The following is an 18,556-nucleotide window of genomic DNA, read 5'->3' as shown; positions in this document are numbered from 1 at the left end:
CCGAAGTGCAGAGTGGTAAGCTGCAGTACAGCAGTCCAAGCTCTGCTCGCAACCTGAGTTCGATCCTGGTGAGAGCTGGGTTCAGGTAGCCGGCTCAAGGTTGACTAAGACTTCCATCCTTCTGAGGTCAGCAAAGCGAGTGCCCAACTTGCTGGGGGTACAGTGTAGATGACTGGAGAAGGCAATTAGCATTCTACCCAGTCATGAGTTAGCCTATATGAATGTCAACACAGAACGCACCAAGAATGTGATCGTTCACTCAGTCTTGCCAAGGTCCAAGGCTTGAAAAATAAGGGAGAAAACTGAGGAACTTGCAGCCCAGATTCCAACAGCAGGCATGACAACAGAAGGAGGGAAGAAAGAAGAGAAGAACAACAGGGAATAAGGATGCTCAGATCTAGTTGCACGGTCTCAGGTGCCATTTCAGATGCGGGTCAACTAAAGCTGTGGGCAAGGCTATTTTTGTAGCAGGAACTCCTTTGCATATTAGGCCACACACCCATGATCTAGCCAATCCTCCAAAAGTTTACAGGGCTCTTCTAACAGGACCTACTGTAAGCTCCAGAAAGATTGGCTACATCAGGGGGGGTGGCCTAATATGCAAAGGAGTTCCTGCTACAAAAAAAGCCCCAGCTGTGGGCTTTGAGGAAGGATTACGAAGAATAGAAATGGCATCACATGAATATTCTGGGAGGGAGTTCTAGACTTAGGGGATGCCATTGTCTAAGAAACAGGAAACACTCCAAATACTAGAGCAGGTGTATTGTACCCCTTTGTTACAAAGGCTGGATGACATAATATAACTTTGTCGAGCCGGGCCCTGTGTACCATAAAATGTAATGCGAGGTATGGGAGATGTAAACTTTATCAAGGACAGAGGCAAACTTAATTAATGATACTATTTTTTATTGGGCCAGTCCCAGTTCTTGCAGAGCCCTCTCAGCCCGACTTGCATCACATGGCATCTGTTGTGAGTGAGGAAGGGAAGGAGATTGTCAGCCGCTCTGAGACTCCTTTGGGTAGTGAACAGCTGGGTATAAATCCAAAACCTCCTTCCTTCCTTCCAAATAAATAAATTTCTGCTTGCTAAAGTGCAATGCCTTCAAACATAACGGTCGCACGTTGAAGCAGGGAACGTCTGTGCATCCTTGTACTGTTTCAGAAGCATCTCTTTGTTTCTGGTGGAGCCTCCTTACCTTTGTCGCGTAGGTCGGTTTATCTATGGCTTCATCTCCGATGAAAAAGTCTAGGTCATCCACCCCCTGCATCACCCTCCTCTGTGCCTGGTCGCCCACTTTGGCCGATTCTCTTATTGCAATGCCTAAATGGTTTAAAAAAAAAAAAAGAGGTTTAAATGCAGGGGTCATTTTGTAGAAAAAGAGGTGCTGGAGCTCATTAGCACAACTCATTTGCATATGCCACACACCTGTGACATCACTGGAAGGTGAACTAAATCATAACAGCTCAGCATCTCCCTTAAAGGGCTTCTTGAATTAGAATTGTCATCATAAAACTTACTCCCATTATACCTTTTAAAATTACTTTCTCCTGTGTGGCCACCGTGGCATGAGGAAGACTTCCATCTGTCTGCTTTATATGCTTTGGTTATTCTCCCCATTTTTGGTGGAGAAAAATATTAGAAAGTTTGTCAACTCTTAAGAGTTCGGCAAAATTCTCACAGCGGGTATGAACAACGGAGCCCAGAAGCAAGTATTTGGGGGGGGGGGGGCGCGGTAAGAAAGAGCACAATAAAATTTAGAGGTTCCAGAGCTCTGCTCCTGTGAGCTCCTGCCCAAAATGAGGCCTGTTGAAATGTAAACTGGTGAGAGCCCACAGTCGAAAGACGGCCTTTCAAACTGCAGCCATGAACATTGCTCTGTTTACTGTACAAATCCTCGCTGGTTCAAATATAGATCTCTCCCCACAGCCAGGTGGCATTAGCAATTCAGTATTTAAATTGACCGGAAGACTCCCACGGGATTATTCCAGTCGTCTCCATGGTGTCAGGTAAAGAGGAAGTCACTTGTTCGCTACGGCAGATCCCTGGCAGCCACACAATGAAGATAGGAAGGAAACAGAGCTTGTCATAGCAACCAGAAACTGATTTAATGAGGATTGGTCCTGGCAAGAAGGAAAGCAAGCTTCCCCCACCTCCCCATGGCTATACACTAGCCAAGGACACAAGTGCTGCAAATACCATTTCTTTGGAGGGGGGGGGGGGAGACACACACACACACGGCTCTGCGAATGCCAAGTCAGAGAGCCAGGCAGCCAAGCCGTGTTTTAAAAGGCAGAGAGCAGCATTTGCTTACACGACGGGATGATGAACTGCGGTTCTGTGTTCCCTGCGTAGCCCAGCTTTGTGTACCTGAAACCAAGAAAGTTAACAGGTTTTAAAACGCACGGCCTGGCAAAGGTATAAATAGAAAGACACACATTTCCCCACATCTGCTGCTTAAAACAAATGACTCTTGCACTCTAAAACGCTCATGGAAGTACAGCATCGGCTGATATGCAGCACTGGCAGAGGAAATGGGAGTCTCAAGGCAATCAGGAATTCATTTATTCATTCATTTATTGAATTTATATCCCACCCCTCCCCCCGCACCAAGGCTCAGGGCGGCTCACAACAATAAAACAATAGGAACAATAAATAAACATTTAAATAATTCATTTAACAGTTAAAACAATTTAAAAGTCAGAGTATTCTCTCACATAAGGCTTAAAACCTCTGCATCCTTAAGCCAATCTGCGCCATGAACTTAAAACCTGTATTCGTAAGAACAATTCTTGAATCTACCTCCCAAATTCAGTCCCACATTCCCAGGGGTTTTTTTGTAGCAGGAACTCCTTTGCATATTAGGCCACACACCCCTGATGTATCCAATCCTCCAAGAGCTTACAGGGCTCTTAGTACAGGGCCTACTGAAAGCTTCAGGACTGGCTACATCAGAGGGTGTGGCCTAATATGCAAAGGAGTTCCTGCTACTAAAAAAAAAAAAGCCCTGCACGCTCCCATGTACCTGTGACCACGAGTTCAAACCCTTTTTGGATATGTCATGTAAAAACTGTTTAATATCACCTGTTAAAATATTATTTGGCCACTGCTATTAAAAAACTATATAACTGTTTGTGGCCTACTACCTGCATCACAGGAATTGGGTTTGGAACTTATGCCGGCTGGGTTTGGAACTTATGCCGTTTCACTCTTAAGGAAGCCATAAAGACAGTAGGTAAAGCTGGGAAACCTCACCTGGCTGAAACCCACAGTTGACAAGCAATGCCTTTTTAGGCAGTGCCATTTCAATTCCACCAAGGCATCCCAAAGAGTCTTAAAATAGCTCACCGGGTCCCATGTGGAAATCCAGCTCAGCGTGTAAACTGATCACTTAAGAAACTTGTCATAAGCAAGAGAAGAAATATAGATGACAAAAACTGTAATGTGTGTTCTGCTTTATCTGCATTACTTTTTTTTTTTAATGCTTCTTTAAATTGTAGATCTAAGAGCCCCATGGCGCAGAGTGGTAAAGCTGCAGTCAGAGACCTCTGCTCACGACCTGAGTTTGATCCCAGAGGAAGCTGGTTCAGGTAGCTGGTTCCAGGTTGACTCAGCCTTCCATCCTTCTGGATTGGTAAAATGAATACCCAGCTTGCTGGGTGGAAAGTGTAGATGACTGGGGAAGGCAATGGCAAACCACCCCATAAAAAGTCTGCCGTGAGAACGTTGTGAAAGCAACGTCACCCCAGAGTCAGAAATGACTGGTGCTTGCACAGGGGACTACCTTTATCTTTTTAAATTGTAGATCTGCTTCTTGTTTGACACTTTGTAGTTTTAATCCAATTTTGGATTTTGGGGGGGGGGGTTCAGATTTGTATACCTGTTTGGGAGGCTCTTCAAAACCAGAAAAGCGGTTTGTCGATATTTCAATAAAACCGTAATCAGTAAGTTGGTTAAATTCGTGGACAATGTTAACATGTTTTAAATACGCCTTACATGTAAACTGCCAGTTGAGATATGAAAAATATTCCAGTCGGGACTTCAGGAATTAGCGGCAGAACGAATAACCATTAATCCATGGATCAAGCAGTTACAGAAACAATTCTGGATTCCAAGGATGAAACAGGAACGTGTTCTATTTGCATAGTCCCTGTTTGCAACCTGCGGGGTTCACATCTGGAGAGCGCTTTGGGCTTGACAAGGACTGTTACAATCACTATGATTTTGATAATTGGTTATTATGTATAGTGGGATGAGACAGAGACGAACCTTCCACCCTCTGGGAAATGAACAACCATTAACATATGAACATTTTCCCTCTAGGTTTATTTGCAAAGCTTGAGGGTGGGAGAGGGGGATTTGCAGACACCTGGCTACCTAGGCACTTAAGAAGTACTTTCAAAAGAAGCTTGTTTGGATTTTTAACTTACAAAAGGTCTACATAGCTTATGCCCAATGTATGCAGCAGCTCACCTTTTTTCTCTATATCCTACGGTGATCTCCAACATCCACCTTCATGGATCAAAGAATCATAGAATTGGAAGGGACCTCCAGGGGCATCCAGTCCAATGCAGGAAATTCAGAAATACCTCATCCACACACACACACACACACTCCCAGTGATCCCTGCTCCATGCCCAGAAAATGGCAAAAAACTCCAGGATCCCTTGCCAAGCTAAGTGCCAAACTAGCCCCAAAGAGAGCCAGTTTGGTGTAGTGGTTAAGTGTGCGGACTCTTATCTGGGAAAACCAGGTTTGATGCCCCACTCCTCCACTTGCAGCTGCTGGAATGGCCTTGGGTCAGCCATAGCTCTCATAGAAAGGGCAGCTGCTGTAAGAGCTCTCTCAATCTCACCTACCTCACAGGGTGTCTGTTGTGTGGGGGGGGGGGGGGAGGTAAAAGGAGATTGTGACCGCTCTGAGATTCAGAGTTTAGGCTGGGATATAACTCCAATATCTTCTTCTTCAATCAGCATTTTCCTGGGTGTGTAAGGAAGGGCCACGAGAACTAAGCACCGATGCAACCCTTCCCGCCCTCCTTCTCATGAGCTGCATAATTCACAGAATCAGCACCTTTGGAATTCTGACACAAAATGGCCCCTGTGGGAGGCTGGCCACAAAACAGTCCCCAAGGGAGAGAGAGCCAGCCGCACACAGATGAAGTCTGAGCGAAGGGAAGAAGAGGAGGAACTTTTAAAAATAGACTGGGAAAGAGGAGTCAGACAGAGAATAAAGCTGACACTGTAGAGCCAGCTGTCACTGAAATGCTGTTTTAATCTGCACAGCCAGGCAAGCAGAAGACCTATGGGCAGGAGCCCAGCTGGCCCCGCCCATTTAATAAAAACAGTTGGTGGCCCCAGGAAAGGTACTGTCAAGTGCCGCGGCACGCTCAGGCACCATGTTGGGGGCCATTGTCTTAGGCCTTTGTACATCATTTAAAACTAATTTATGCTAGTCAGGCTTGATCTTTTCCCTTCGGCTGTCTTGAAAGGCAGATACAAGAGTATTCCTTATAAGGAAAGAGTTTGCTCCTGCCCATAACGGACCTGATTCTGTGCAACATATTCCTTTCCGCTGCTCTCATTATTCTTCTCTGCGCCACTACTTTATGTGTCCTCCTCTCCCTACTGCAAAACCTGTGACCGATAATGATTTTGCCTCTTTGTTATCTGACAAGACCCCCGAAATCACTGCATACGTGGCTGAGTTTCTGTCATGTGCACGAAAGTTAAGGGCTAAATAATACAATATATAGACCTATTTTACCTGCCTGCTTTGCCTTTTCAATTTCAGTGGGTTCTGGTTGGTGGTGACGTTCTTTTATATTTTCAGGTGTCTAGTTTTTGGGCAGTATACTCCTGTTTTATTGTATTATTATGCCATTCAAGGTTGGATTGACTGAAGTACTTGAAACTAAATTCTCAGGCCCCAACTAGATATGATTCAGGAAGGCCTAGGATTGAATTTCCCAACATTTTTCTGAGAGAAGTTGCAGCCACAGCCTTCCCTCCCCCACCTGAGCCAACCTCCACCACAAGAAGAAGAACTGAAGAATTGCAAATTTATACCCCGACTTTCTCCCTGAATCAGAGACTCAGAGCGGCTCACAATCTCCTATATCTTCTCCCCCCACAACAGACACCCTGTGAGGTGGGTGGGGCTGAGAGGGCTCTCACACCAGCTGCCCTTTCAAGGACAACCTCTGCCAGAGCCATGGCTGACCCAAGGCCATGCTAGCAGGTGGAGGAGTGGGGAATCAAACCCGGTTCTCCCAGATAAGAGTCCGCACACTTAACCACTACACCAAACTGGCTCTCAGATCACATGTGAAGGAACAGAAATTTAAGCCTTCCCCAACATGGCTGATTCGTACATTACTAATTTATCCTGCCCGTCATTCAGCCGCTTTGACCTGGATATCCCAGGCTACTACAACCTCATCAGATTCTGAGCAGGATGGGCTCTGGTTAATACTTGGATGGAGACCACCAAGGAAGTCCAGGGTTGCTACACAGAGGCAAGTTACCGCGGAACATCTCTTGGCTTGAAAACGTACAAGGTTGCCGTGAGTCAGCTGAGACTTGACAGCACTTTCCACCATATGAATAATTTCAGAGTCCATGTCAATATCTCCAGGGCGGGGTCTGAATCATGAAAATTTATTCCCCATCTAGGGCTGCCAGCCTGGAGACATCTCGCTTTTGCAGCTGATCTCCAGCTGGCAGAGATCAGCTCCCCTGGAGAAAACGCCTGCTTTGAGGGGTGGACTCTATGGTATGGTGCCATGTTGGAGCCCCTCCCCTCCTCAAACCCCACCCTCCCCCAGAACCACCCCCAAAGTCTCCAGGTATTTTCCAACACAGACCTAGCAACCCTATATCCCCAGAAAGTTCATAAGACTGTGAGATGCCAGATTTCCCACCCACCTCCCTCACCAGCTGACTAGTACAGCAGCCCCTTTGGACCACGACCACACAAGATCTAGCTGCAAAACTACTTAGAACACGTACTGGGGCTTTTGATCCTATCAGGGTAGGGTTGCCAGGTCCTACTTGGCAGCTAGTGTGGGGAGTGGGGGATCCTTGCTTCAAACTTTTCCTATGAAGAAAGGTTAAAACGCTTGCGGCTCTTTAGCTTGGAGAAACGTCAACTGCAGGGTGACATGATAGAGCTTTACAAGATTATGCATGGGATGGAGAAAGTAGAGAAAGAAGTCCTTTTCTCCCTTTCTCACAATACTAGAACTCGTGGGCATTCAATGAAATTGCTGAGCAGTCAGGTTAAAACAGATAAAAGTATATATATACACACAAACACACATATATTGGCCACTGTGTGATACAGAGTGTTGGACTGGATGGGCCATTGGCCTGATCCAACATGGCTCCTCTTATGTTCTTATGTGACACAGAGTGTTAGACTGGATGGGCCAGTGGCCTGATCCAACATGGCTTCTCTTCTGTTCTTATGTGACATAGAGTGTTGGACTGGATGGGCCATTGGCCTGATCCCACATGGCTTCTCTTATGTTCTTATGTGAGACAGAGTGTTAGACTGGATGGGCCATTGGCCTGATCCAACATGGCTTCTCTTATGTTCTTATGTGACAGAGTGTTGGACTGCATGGGCCATTGGCCTGATCCCACATGGCTTCTCTTCTGTTCTTATGTGACACAGAGTGTTGGACTGGATAGGCCATTGGCCTGATCCAACATGGCTCCTCTTATGTTCTTATGTGACACAGAGTGTTGGACTGGATGGGCCACTGGCCTGATCCAACATGGCTTCTCTTATGTTCTTATGTGACGCAGAGTGTTGGATTGGATGGGCCATTGGCCTGATCCAACATGGCTTCTCTTATGTTCTAACTGGGATCTTCTGCTGAATGCAAGGTGCGACGATGTCACCCCAAAGTGACATCATCATGTCACTGACAGGCGGAACTCGTTTGCATATCAGGCCACCGCCCCCCACCCCCGATGTAGCTAATCCACCTGGATCTTACAGTAGGCCCTGTACTAAGAGCCCTGTAAGCTCAGGGTGTGTGGTCTAAGATGCAAAAGAGTTCCTGCTGCAGAAAAAGCTCTGCCTGCAGGAGGTGGCGCTCTAGTTTTTGGGCAAAGCTCTATGGTTTGTACTGATTTTACTGGAGTTTCACCCCAAAACTAGAGTGTTGCTGCACGATGTCAGTAATGTGATGGCATCGTTTCCAGGTGACATCATCACATTTCCTTTCATAAGAACATAAGAGAAGCCATGTTGGATCAGGCCAATGGTCAATCCAGTCCAACGCTCTGTGTCACACAGAGGCCAAAAATAACAAGTGCCATCAGGAGGTCCACCAGTGGGACCAGGACTACTAGAAGCCCTCCCACTGTGCCCCCCCCAAGCACCAAGAATACAGAGCATCACTGCCCCAGACAGAGAGTTCCAAAAATACGCGGTGGCTATTAGCCACTGATGGGACCTCTGCTCCATGTGTTTATCCAATCCCCTCTTGAAGCTGTCTATGCTTGTAGCTGCCACCACCTCCTGTGGCAGTGAATTCCATGTGTTAATCACCCTTTGGGTGAAGAAGTACTTCCTTTTACCAGTTCTAACCCGACTGCTCAGCAATTTCATTGAATGTCCACACATTCTCATATTATGAAAACGGGAGAAAAGTACTTCTCTATCCCATGCATAATCTTGTAAACCTTTATCATGTCACCCATCAGTCAAAGCTTCTCCAAGCTAATGAGCCCCAAGCGTTTTAACCTTTCTTCATAGGGAAAGCGTTCCAACCTTTAATCATTCTAGAAGTCCTTTTCTGGACTTTTTCAAGCCAGCTGTAGGTGGGATTTCCCCCCTCCAGCCAAGTGGCCAGTGGAAGGGAAGCACCTCACAAAAACTGGGGTTTTGTGAGATGTTTATCAGGTGATTATCCCAAATAATGCTGACTGAGAATATTTTTGTAGATACTCCTCTCTCTCCCTTTAATCTGAATTGATCAAAAGATGGGGGTTAGCAACATTCTTTGTCGGAAGCCTGCTAGAAGCAAAAGCAGAATCTCCGTGTTAAATCTGATGAGGGTTTGATTCATAGGTACAGTGGAACTGTTCCACTGCATGGATAAAAACATGACATTTGAATTTGCATTTCTGGCAGCTTACAGACATATGGCAAAAGAACCTGGAAAAGGCTTGTTAATTCTGATATAGTTATCCAAGATTCTAATTCATTAAAATGGAGACTAAATCCTACATATTACTATATTTATTACAATTACTTTTTCAAAAAATGTATGAAACCTAGAAATGAAGATGGGGAGGACAGTTGAAGCGGAAGTATAAACTTCTGAAATGCAAGCTATCAAGCCTGCTTAAGAAGAATTTAATACCCTTTAAACAGTGGACTGTTGGCAACTGAACACGGGAAAATTCTGGCTTTTTTCCATTTATGTTGCTAATCTGGGCTGGGAAAAAAACCTGTCTTTGGATGTTTTTAGCATTTTCAAAGGGTCCCCTGGATTCGATCAGAGATGTGACGCAAGGTGGAGAAACATTTAGTTTTCCTCCTGTGTTGTTAGCCTCAGAAGGGGGAAAAGACAGGTTTTTCTTTTTTCCTATCCATAAAAGGTAAAGGGAGTCCCCTGTGCAACCACCAGTGGTTTTCAGGGCAGATTTTTTTATGGAGTGGATCCACGTGGGCAGCCATATTGGTCTGAAGCAGTAGAACAAAGCAAGAGTCAAGTTCCACCTTTAAGACCCACAAAGTTCTATTCAGAATGTAAGTACGGAATGGCAAGCAGCCTAAATATAGAGAAAGTGGTCAGTGAGTTAGTATGAAGAGTCATGGAAATACTTTTTAGCAGATTAAAGGAGTCACAAGTTGGGGTCTGGTGTTTGTTAGTTTATGTTAACTGAGCTGAAACAACAACAATTAGTTGGAATAACAGGTTGATGTCCACGTACTAAGCCCATTAAGTATCCTGGGTGGGAAGTGCAATAAATGGGAGTCTGTTGTAATGTTAGCTCTGGGTTAAAATGAGGGCATAGGTTTCTCAGAGATTTGATTTAAACATCACACATAAACATAGTTTTAATTTGCCATTAGAAAAAAGAATACATTAAAATATAGTGGAAGGTGGGTTAGTATACGTAATGAGATAAACAGCCAGTATCCCTGTTTGAGTATGTCAATACAAAAAAGCATTATTCTGATACACTATTCTAAAAGAGAAACACATTGGAATACTGTGGATATACAGCTATATTTGGTGAAAGTGGGTTTAGTATATGTAATGAGATAAAAAAAACAGTATCCCTTAGGGTTGCCAAGTCCACTTTAAGAAATATCTGGGGGCTTTGGGGGTGGAGCCAGGAGACTTTGGGGGTGGAACCAAGATCAAGGCTGTGACAAGCATAATTGAACTCCAAAGGGAGTTCTGGCCATCACATTTAAAGGGACGGCACACCTTTTCAATGCCTTCCTTCCATAGGAAATAATGAAGGATAGGGGCACCTTCTTTTGGGGCTCATAGAATTGGACCCCCTGGTCCAATCCTTTTGAAACTTGGAGAGTATTTAGGGAAGAGGCATTGGATGGTATGCTGAAAATTTGGTGCCTCTATCTCAAAAAACAGCCCCCTCCCCGAGAGCCCCAGATACCCACGGATCAATTCTCCATTATTTTCTATGGGAATAAATCTCCATAGGGAATAATAGAGTTCCCAGCAGACATTTCCCTCCCCTCCCCCCACTTTCTGGCGACCCTGAAGCGGGGGGAGGGTCGCCAAACAGGGGGATCCCCTGCCCCCACCTGGGGATTGGCAACCCTAGTATCCCTGTTCAGTCCTGGGAAAGTGTTTTTTATGGGGTGCCTTCCCCAGTCATCTACACTTTCCCTCTAGCAAGCTGGGTACTCATTTTATCGATCTCAGAAGGAGTTCCTTCCTGTTCAGTGCTAACAATAATTACTGAAGATAGATAAAGGTGCGTAGCCATGTTGGTCTAAAGCAGCAAAACAAAGTTTGAGGCCAGTGGCACCTTTAAGACCAACGAAGTTTAATTCAAGGTATAAGCTTTTGTGTGCACGCCTACTTCTTCAGAGACAATGAAATGGAAATTACCAATCCATATATATAGGGTTCTTTGTTGCAAGACTGCTAGAAGCAGGTAAATTAGCATTTACTGAGGGTGAGCAGTAAATTAGCATACAGCAGAATGAAGATGTTTAACAGATTCAAGGACTGAAGAGGAATAACAAGCTTAGTTTATATGGTTACCATTTGTTTGGGAAAACATAAGTGAAGGAAATAAATATGTCAGCTTTGGAGACTGATGGGCACTGAAGGCTGACTCACATAATACACAGTCTAATGACTTGGAGACTAAATCCTATGAAGAAAGGTTGAAGGAGCTGGACATGTTTCGCCTGGAGAGGAGGTGGCTGAGAGGTGATATGATCACCACCTTCAAGTACTTGAAGGGCTCTCATACAGAGGATGGTGTGGAATTGTTTTCTGTGGCCCCAGAGGGTAGGACTAGAACTAATGAGTTGAAATTAAATCAAAAGAGTTTCTGGCTCAACATTAGGAAGAACTTCCTGACAGTTAAAGCGGTTCCTCAGTGGAACAGGCTTCCTCGGGAGGTGGTGGGCTCTCCTTCCTTGGAGGTTTTTAAACAGAGGCTAGATGGCCATCAGACAGCAATGAAGATCCTGTGAATTTAGGGGGAGGTATTTGTGAGTTTCCTGCATTGTGCAGGGGGTTGGACTAGATGATCCTGGAGGTCCCTTCCAACTCTATGATCCTATGGACTCTCTGAGGAATAAGGTTGCCAGGTCTTTGTTGGAAAATACCTGGACAGGACACGGTTTGGGGAGGAATCCAAACTCACTGACATCATTCTTCTCAACTCCATTTTATTCTCATAACAACCCTCTGTGTAGGTTAGGCTAAGTGTTGCCCCAAGGTCAGAGTTACAAGTCTCCAGGTGGGGTCTGGAGATCTCCTGGTTTTAAAACTGGTCTCCAGCTGGCAGAGATCAGTTCCCCTGGAGAAACTGGCTGCTTTGAAGGGTGGAATCTATGACATTGTACCATGCTGAAGCTTCTCCCCAGGCTCCACCCCCAAAGTCTCCAGGTATTTTCTGTGTGTGGGTGGGGGGGAATCCTCAAATGTTGTGTACAAGAGTGAATTTCAAAAGGTGTCTCATTTCTCAATAGCACTGATTCCTATGCTTGGGAAGCTCAAGTACATCTTAGTCCAACTAAAAGATGATTTAATCTGTGATTACAGGAATTTACCACTCTAGTATTTTTGCAGATTAATCTTTGAGACCATGTGGACTAAAAAAAAAAAACCCTTTAACTTTCCTTCTAAGCTGAAGCTGCATTCTCAGCACACTGCCAGATTGCTTCCAAGACGGCACACTTGGAACTGCTCTAGCTAGATAACTTGTTTCGCTGCACTTGCACACTACAGAAGACTAAATGTCTAAGCAGTTTGCTTGCTTATGCAAGAAAACGTGGAGATTTGGGAAGAACAGGACCGAAGTGATGTATAATCTAACACAGGTGGGTCCAAATCTGACTTAGGAAGTAGATTTCTCAAAGGAACATGTAATTTTTTTCACCCTGTGCTTCTTCCACCCCAGTCATTGCTCAGATATGAGGAGGGGAGAGCAGGAATTGCAACACTTGGAGAACAGTTCCTGCTTTAAATTAAGCATAGGCACAGGCAGGACAATTCCACAAAATGGGGGGAGAAACACAGGAGGGAGTGTCTTCTTCAGGGCTTTTTTTGTAGAAAAAGCCCAACAGGAACATATTTGCATATTAGGCCACACCTCTGACATCACCATTTTCACATAGGGCTTTTTTGTAGAAAAAGCCCAGCAGGAACATATTTGCATATTAGGTCACACCCCCTGACATCACCATTGTTTCACACAGGGCTTTTTTGTAGAAAAAGCCCAGCAGGAACACATTTGCACATTAGGCCACACCCCTGACATCAAGCTAGCCGGGACTGCGTTCCTGTGCATTCCTGTTAAAAAAAAATGCCCTGGTCTTCTTCAACATGTTAAAAACACACTACAACAAGCACACAGTCCCAGTCATCATTTCCTGAGTATGCACATAAAAATTTGAGAAATACAAGGGTGAAAGAAAAAAAATATTGGTAGGATGGCAGAGAAAACAGAGTAGCCACAACTAGCTGGTGCCAATAAAGCATTAACAATACAGAAAGCCTTCAGAAGGGAATGGTTTTAGAGAGGCGGAATCAAAGGCACAGAGAACTGAGGAAGACGCATGAAACTGTGCAGTAATGGGAAATGGCTCCACAATTTGGGCACAGTTACATTCCAATCCAGTAGTGCCCGGAGACCAACCAAAGCTTCAAGGTGTAGGCTTTTGAGAGTCAAAGCCCCCTTCATCAGGCACAAGAGTCAAAAGGAGCTTTGACTCGTGAAAGCTTACACTGTGAAACATCTCTAAGATGTTCCCGGATGAATCTAACTGGAATCTGGACCTGAATCTCACTGCAGACCAACACAGCCACTCTCTGAAACAGAAGCACAGTTTGTTACAGCAACTCTTGGGAGAGAAGTCATGAAATCAGCACAGGATACTCTGCAGGTAGATCCAGTTCAGATCAAGGATTTGGATGGATGGATGGATAGATAGATAGATAGATAGATAGATAGATAGATAGATAGATAGATAGATAGATAGATAGATAGATAGATGATAGATAGATGATAGATAGATGATAGATAGATAGATAGATGATAGATAGATGATAGATAGATGATAGATAGATAGATGATAGATAGATGATAGATAGATGATAGATAGATGATAGATAGATAGATAGATGATAGATAGATGATTGATAGATAGATGATAGATAGATAGATGATAGATAGATAGATGATAGATAGATAGATGATAGATAGATGATAGATAGATAGATGATAGATGATAGATAGATGATAGATAGATAGATAGATGATAGATAGATGATAGATAGATGATAGATAGATAGATGATAGATAGATGATAGATAGATAGATGATAGATAGATCGATGATAGATAGATCGATGATAGATAGATAGATGATAGATAGATGATAGATAGATAGATGATAGATAGATAGATGATAGATAGATAGATGATAGATAGATAGATAGATAGATAGATAGATAGATAGATAGATAGATAGATAGATAGATAGATAGATAGATAGATAAATTTATTGTCATTGTTCTCAACAAAAGAGAGCAACGAAATGAGGTGCTCTTCCACAAACATACCAACACATCAAACCCACATATTCATAAACTATTTAAATACATCTAAAACCATTAAAACCATTAAAACAATTTAAACCATTTAAATCCATCTAAAACAGATAATCATTCATAAAACCATTAAAACCATATAAACCATTTAAATACATCTAAAACAAATAGTCATTCATAACCCTGCATTTAACCTAACCACAGCACTTGGATAGAAACTGTCCTTAAATCTGTTTGTCCTAGCCTTCAACACTCTGTATCGTCTACCTGACGGTAAGATCTCAAATAGCAAATGGCCCAGATGTGAAGGGTCCCTTAGGATCATTTGTAGCTATGTATGTAGCTATGTATGTAGCTATGCGAGAAAGGGAAAGGTGCCCAAAAGTTCTAGGAGTGGAGAGGGGTGGTGTTTTGGGTTCATTCGGAGACTGTGACCAATTTCATCTAAAGTTTTAATCCTGGTTTAGTCCTGTCCCTAAACTAACATTCTACACTAGAATCAGAGAAACCAATATGATTTTAGTGTAGAAAGTCAGCTTGGGGACAGTGCTAAATCAGGATTAAAAGTCTAGTGCAAAATTATCAGCAACAGCCACAGAGGGCTGAGGAAAGGACAGAGAAACATCACAGAAAAAGGGCTGTCTGGAAAGTCAAGTTTGGAAAGGGTGAGGAGTGATGACCCAAAGTCCTAATGCCACATGCAATTCGAAACCACTTCAAGCTTTTTCCAAGCCGATGGAAAAAAAACCAAGGTGGCAGGTTTGTTGGCTACGGCAGTAGAGAATGAAAGGGGAGGGGAAGGAAGATAATAAGCCGAGGTGGCTCCCCCCTTAGGCCACCTTGCATGCCCTACCGGCAGAGCTAACCCACGGGGCCCAATCCACCCAGAACAAATGCTAACTGTACTGAGGTAGAAGACAGAATCAAACAAGGTCACTGAATGGGATGGGTGGGGAGAAAGGGCCCCTTTTAAAAGTCAAGAGACAGTTCAAGGCTAGATTCTTCTAGAGCTGGGACCAACTGCAGAATAGGGGGCAGAGCCTCCCAGAGGTGTCCGTCCAGTGGCAAGGGAGAGACCTTCCACACAAGCACTCCCCCCCCCCTCCAATGTTCCCTCTAAGCTGTGGAGTCTTGTGAGCAAAAATTCTACTTTGTGAGCTACTGGAGAGCCACTGCCAGTCTGAGTAGACAATACTGAGTAGCCAGACTGAGTAGATAATACTGGAGAGCCACTGCCAGTCTGAGTAGACAATACTGAGTAGCCAGTCTGAGTAGGCAATACTGGAGAGCCACTGCCAGTCTGAGCAGACAATACTGAGTAGGCAATACTGGAGAGCCGCTGCCAGTCTCAGCAGACAATACTGAGTAGCTAGTCTGAGTAGACAATACTGGAAAGCCGCTGCCAGTCTGAGCAGACAATACTGAGTAGCTAGTCTGAGTAGACAATACTGGAGAGCCACTGCCAGTCTGAGTAGACAATACTGAGTAGCCAGTCTGAGTAGGCAATACTGGAGAGCCACTGCCAGTCTGAGCAGACAATACTGAGTAGGCAATACTGGAGAGCCGCTGCCAGTCTCAGCAGACAATACTGAGTAGCTAGTCTGAGTAGACAATACTGGAGAGCCGCTGCCAGTCTGAGCAGACAATACTGAGTAGCTAGTCTGAGTAGACAATACTGGAGAGCCACTGCCAGTCTGAGTAGACAATACTGAGTAGCCAGTCTGAGTAGGCAATACTGGAGAGCCACTGCCAGTCTGAGCAGACAATACTGAGTAGGCAATACTGGAGAGCCGCTGCCAGTCTCAGCAGACAATACTGAGTAGCTAGTCTGAGTAGACAATACTGGAAAGCCGCTGCCAGTCTGAGCAGACAATACTGAGTAGCTAGTCTGAGTAGACAATACTGGAGAGCCACTGCCAGTCTGAGTAGACAATACTGAGTAGCCAGTCTGAGTAGGCAATACTGGAGAGCCACTGCCAGTCTGAGCAGACAATACTGAGTAGGCAATACTGGAGAGCCGCTGCCAGTCTCAGCAGACAATACTGAGTAGCTAGTCTGAGCAGACAATACTGGAGAGCTGCTGCCAGTCTGAGTAGCCAATACTGGAGAGCCGCTGCCAGTCTCAGCAGACAATACTGAGTAGCTAGTCTGAGTAGACAATACTGGAAAGCCGCTGCCAGTCTGAGCAGACAATACTGAGTAGCTAGTCTGAGCAGACAATACTGGAGAGCTGCTGCCAGTCTGAGTAGACAATACTGGAAAGCCGCTGCCAGTCTGAGCAGACAATACTGAGTAGCTAGTCTGAGTAGACAATACTGGAAAGCCGCTGCCAGTCTGAGCAGACAATACTGAGTAGCTAGTCTGAGTAGACAATACTGGAAAGCCGCTGCCAGTCTGAGCAGACAATACTGAGTAGCTAGTCTGAGTAGCCAATACTGGAGAGCCGCTGCCAGTCTCAGCAGACAATACTGAGTAGCTAGTCTGAGTAGACAATACTGGAAAGCCGCTGCCAGTCTGAGCAGACAATACTGAGTAGCTAGTCTGAGTAGACAATACTGGAAAGCCGCTGCCAGTCTGAGTAGACAATACTGAGTAGCTAGTCTGAGTAGACAATACTGGAAAGCCGCTGCCAGTCTGAGCAGACAATACTGAGTAGCTAGTCTGAGCAGACAATACTGGAGAGCTGCTGCCAGTCTGAGTAGACAATACTGGAGAGCCGCTGCCAGTGAGTAGCCTGACTTTGATGGACCAACGGTCTGATTCAGTATAAGGCAGCTTCATATGTTCATACGTACTGGCATGAAAGTTGTGAGCTACTGCATACATTAGTTTGGACCGAGGCCCATATTTCCTGAGATGAGACAAAAACGTAAGCTGGAGGCTAAAAAATGGTGAGCTGGCTCACACTAACTCAGCTTAGAGGGAACACCGCCCCCCTCCCTCTTCTCCTCTAGGGCGACCCCTCTGTGCCTGGGGAAAGAAGGGGGTCGGCCTTGGCTTTTCCTGCAGCAGCAGCAGAGGCCGGTTTAGGAGACGCGGCTTCTCAGGGCTCAGGAGGGAAAAGGAGAGGAGAGAATGAGGAGCCCAAACTAGGCGGCAGCAGCAGGGCGCTGCCAATGCCTAAAGCCCCGGCCCCGCTTGCAACTCACCCGGTGCCGCCGTCCACGACGCAGGGGAGCAGCTGGGTCGCCATCTTCGGACCCTCCTGGCCGCCCAAGGAGCTCCAAGCAGAGAGCGAGGAGGAACAGCAGCTCCACTGCGCAGCCGGCCGGGCTGACAGCGCCGCCCTCAGCACGCCTGCGCCAAACCCCCTGCTCCGCGGGATTGGTTAATACAAAATCCCGCGTTAGCAGTCCCTGGCGGACATTATGGAATGGGGCATGACTTGGCCCTTTGCCCTTACACTGGTCCAGCTTCCATCACACGCACGGTGGTTGCTCGGCAACGGGAAGGTGTGGAGGCCTCGGCCTCAGGAGGGTGGGGGGGGCAGTTTCATAAGGATGGGTCTAGATCAGGGGTGGCCAAACTTGCTTAACAGAAGAGCCACATAGAATGAATGTCAGGTGTTTGAGAGCACCAAGGCATGCAAGGAAGGAAGGAAGGAGATGAGGGAGGGAGAGGTGGAAAGAAAGCTACTTTAACATCAAATGCATTCTCCAAGCCACCAGCTGGCTTGGTTAAATTATTTAATGGGATAAATGCCTTCTCCAAGCTGGCTGATGGGGGCTACAAGAGACACACAATATGTGTGAAAGAGCCACATGTGGCTCCCAAGCCAAGGGTTGCCAGGTTCAATTCAAGAAATATCCATGGATCAATTCTCCATTATACCCTATGGGAATCAGCCTCCATAGGGCATAATGAAGTGCCCAGCAGACATTTTCCTTCCTCTCCCCACCTCCGCTTTCTGATGACCCTGAAGCGGGGGGGGGGGGGGCTCCAACCCAGGGGATCCCCTGCCCCCCACCTGGGGATTGACAACTCTACCCAAGCTACAGTTTGGCCACCCCTGGTCTCGATAGATCCATGTGGGCAGCTGTGTGGGTCTGAAGCAGTAGAACAACGTAGGAGCCAGTAGCACCTTTAAGACCAACAAAGTTTTATTCAGAAGGTAAGCTTTCGTGTGCATGTATGCTTCATCAGACAATGAAATGGGGTACCATGAGCAAAGTTACATATAGCTGGTGGGCATGCAAAATAGTATCAAGTTCGAATCTATGGGGAAATAGTGCAATTAACACATTGGTTTAGATAAGGATGGGTCTGTTA

General features: G+C 45.4%; 1 protein-coding gene across 2 annotated transcripts in view; it reads right to left on the bottom strand.

Moving 5' to 3' along the window:
- The window catches only part of ACTR3B (actin related protein 3B), a 55,019-nt gene extending 37,437 nt beyond the window's left edge, over positions 1–17,582 (bottom strand). For both annotated transcript variants that reach the window (XM_060248035.1, XM_060248036.1), the window contains exons 1-3: positions 17,437–17,582; positions 2,313–2,368; positions 1,197–1,321 (exon numbers count right to left, since the gene is read on the bottom strand). In XM_060248035.1, coding sequence (XP_060104018.1) covers positions 1,197–1,321; positions 2,313–2,368; positions 17,437–17,480 — 225 coding nt within the window. In that variant the 5' untranslated portion in view covers positions 17,481–17,582. The remainder of the gene's footprint in view (positions 1–1,196; positions 1,322–2,312; positions 2,369–17,436) is intronic.
- Positions 17,583–18,556: the final 974 nt, after the last annotated feature.

The sequence above is a fragment of the Heteronotia binoei genome, chromosome 10 (genome assembly GCF_032191835.1).
Source record: "Heteronotia binoei isolate CCM8104 ecotype False Entrance Well chromosome 10, APGP_CSIRO_Hbin_v1, whole genome shotgun sequence".
NCBI lineage: Eukaryota > Metazoa > Chordata > Lepidosauria > Squamata > Gekkonidae > Heteronotia > Heteronotia binoei.
The sequence above is the reverse complement of the archived record's forward strand: the minus strand, read 5'-3'. Positions and strand labels throughout refer to the sequence as shown.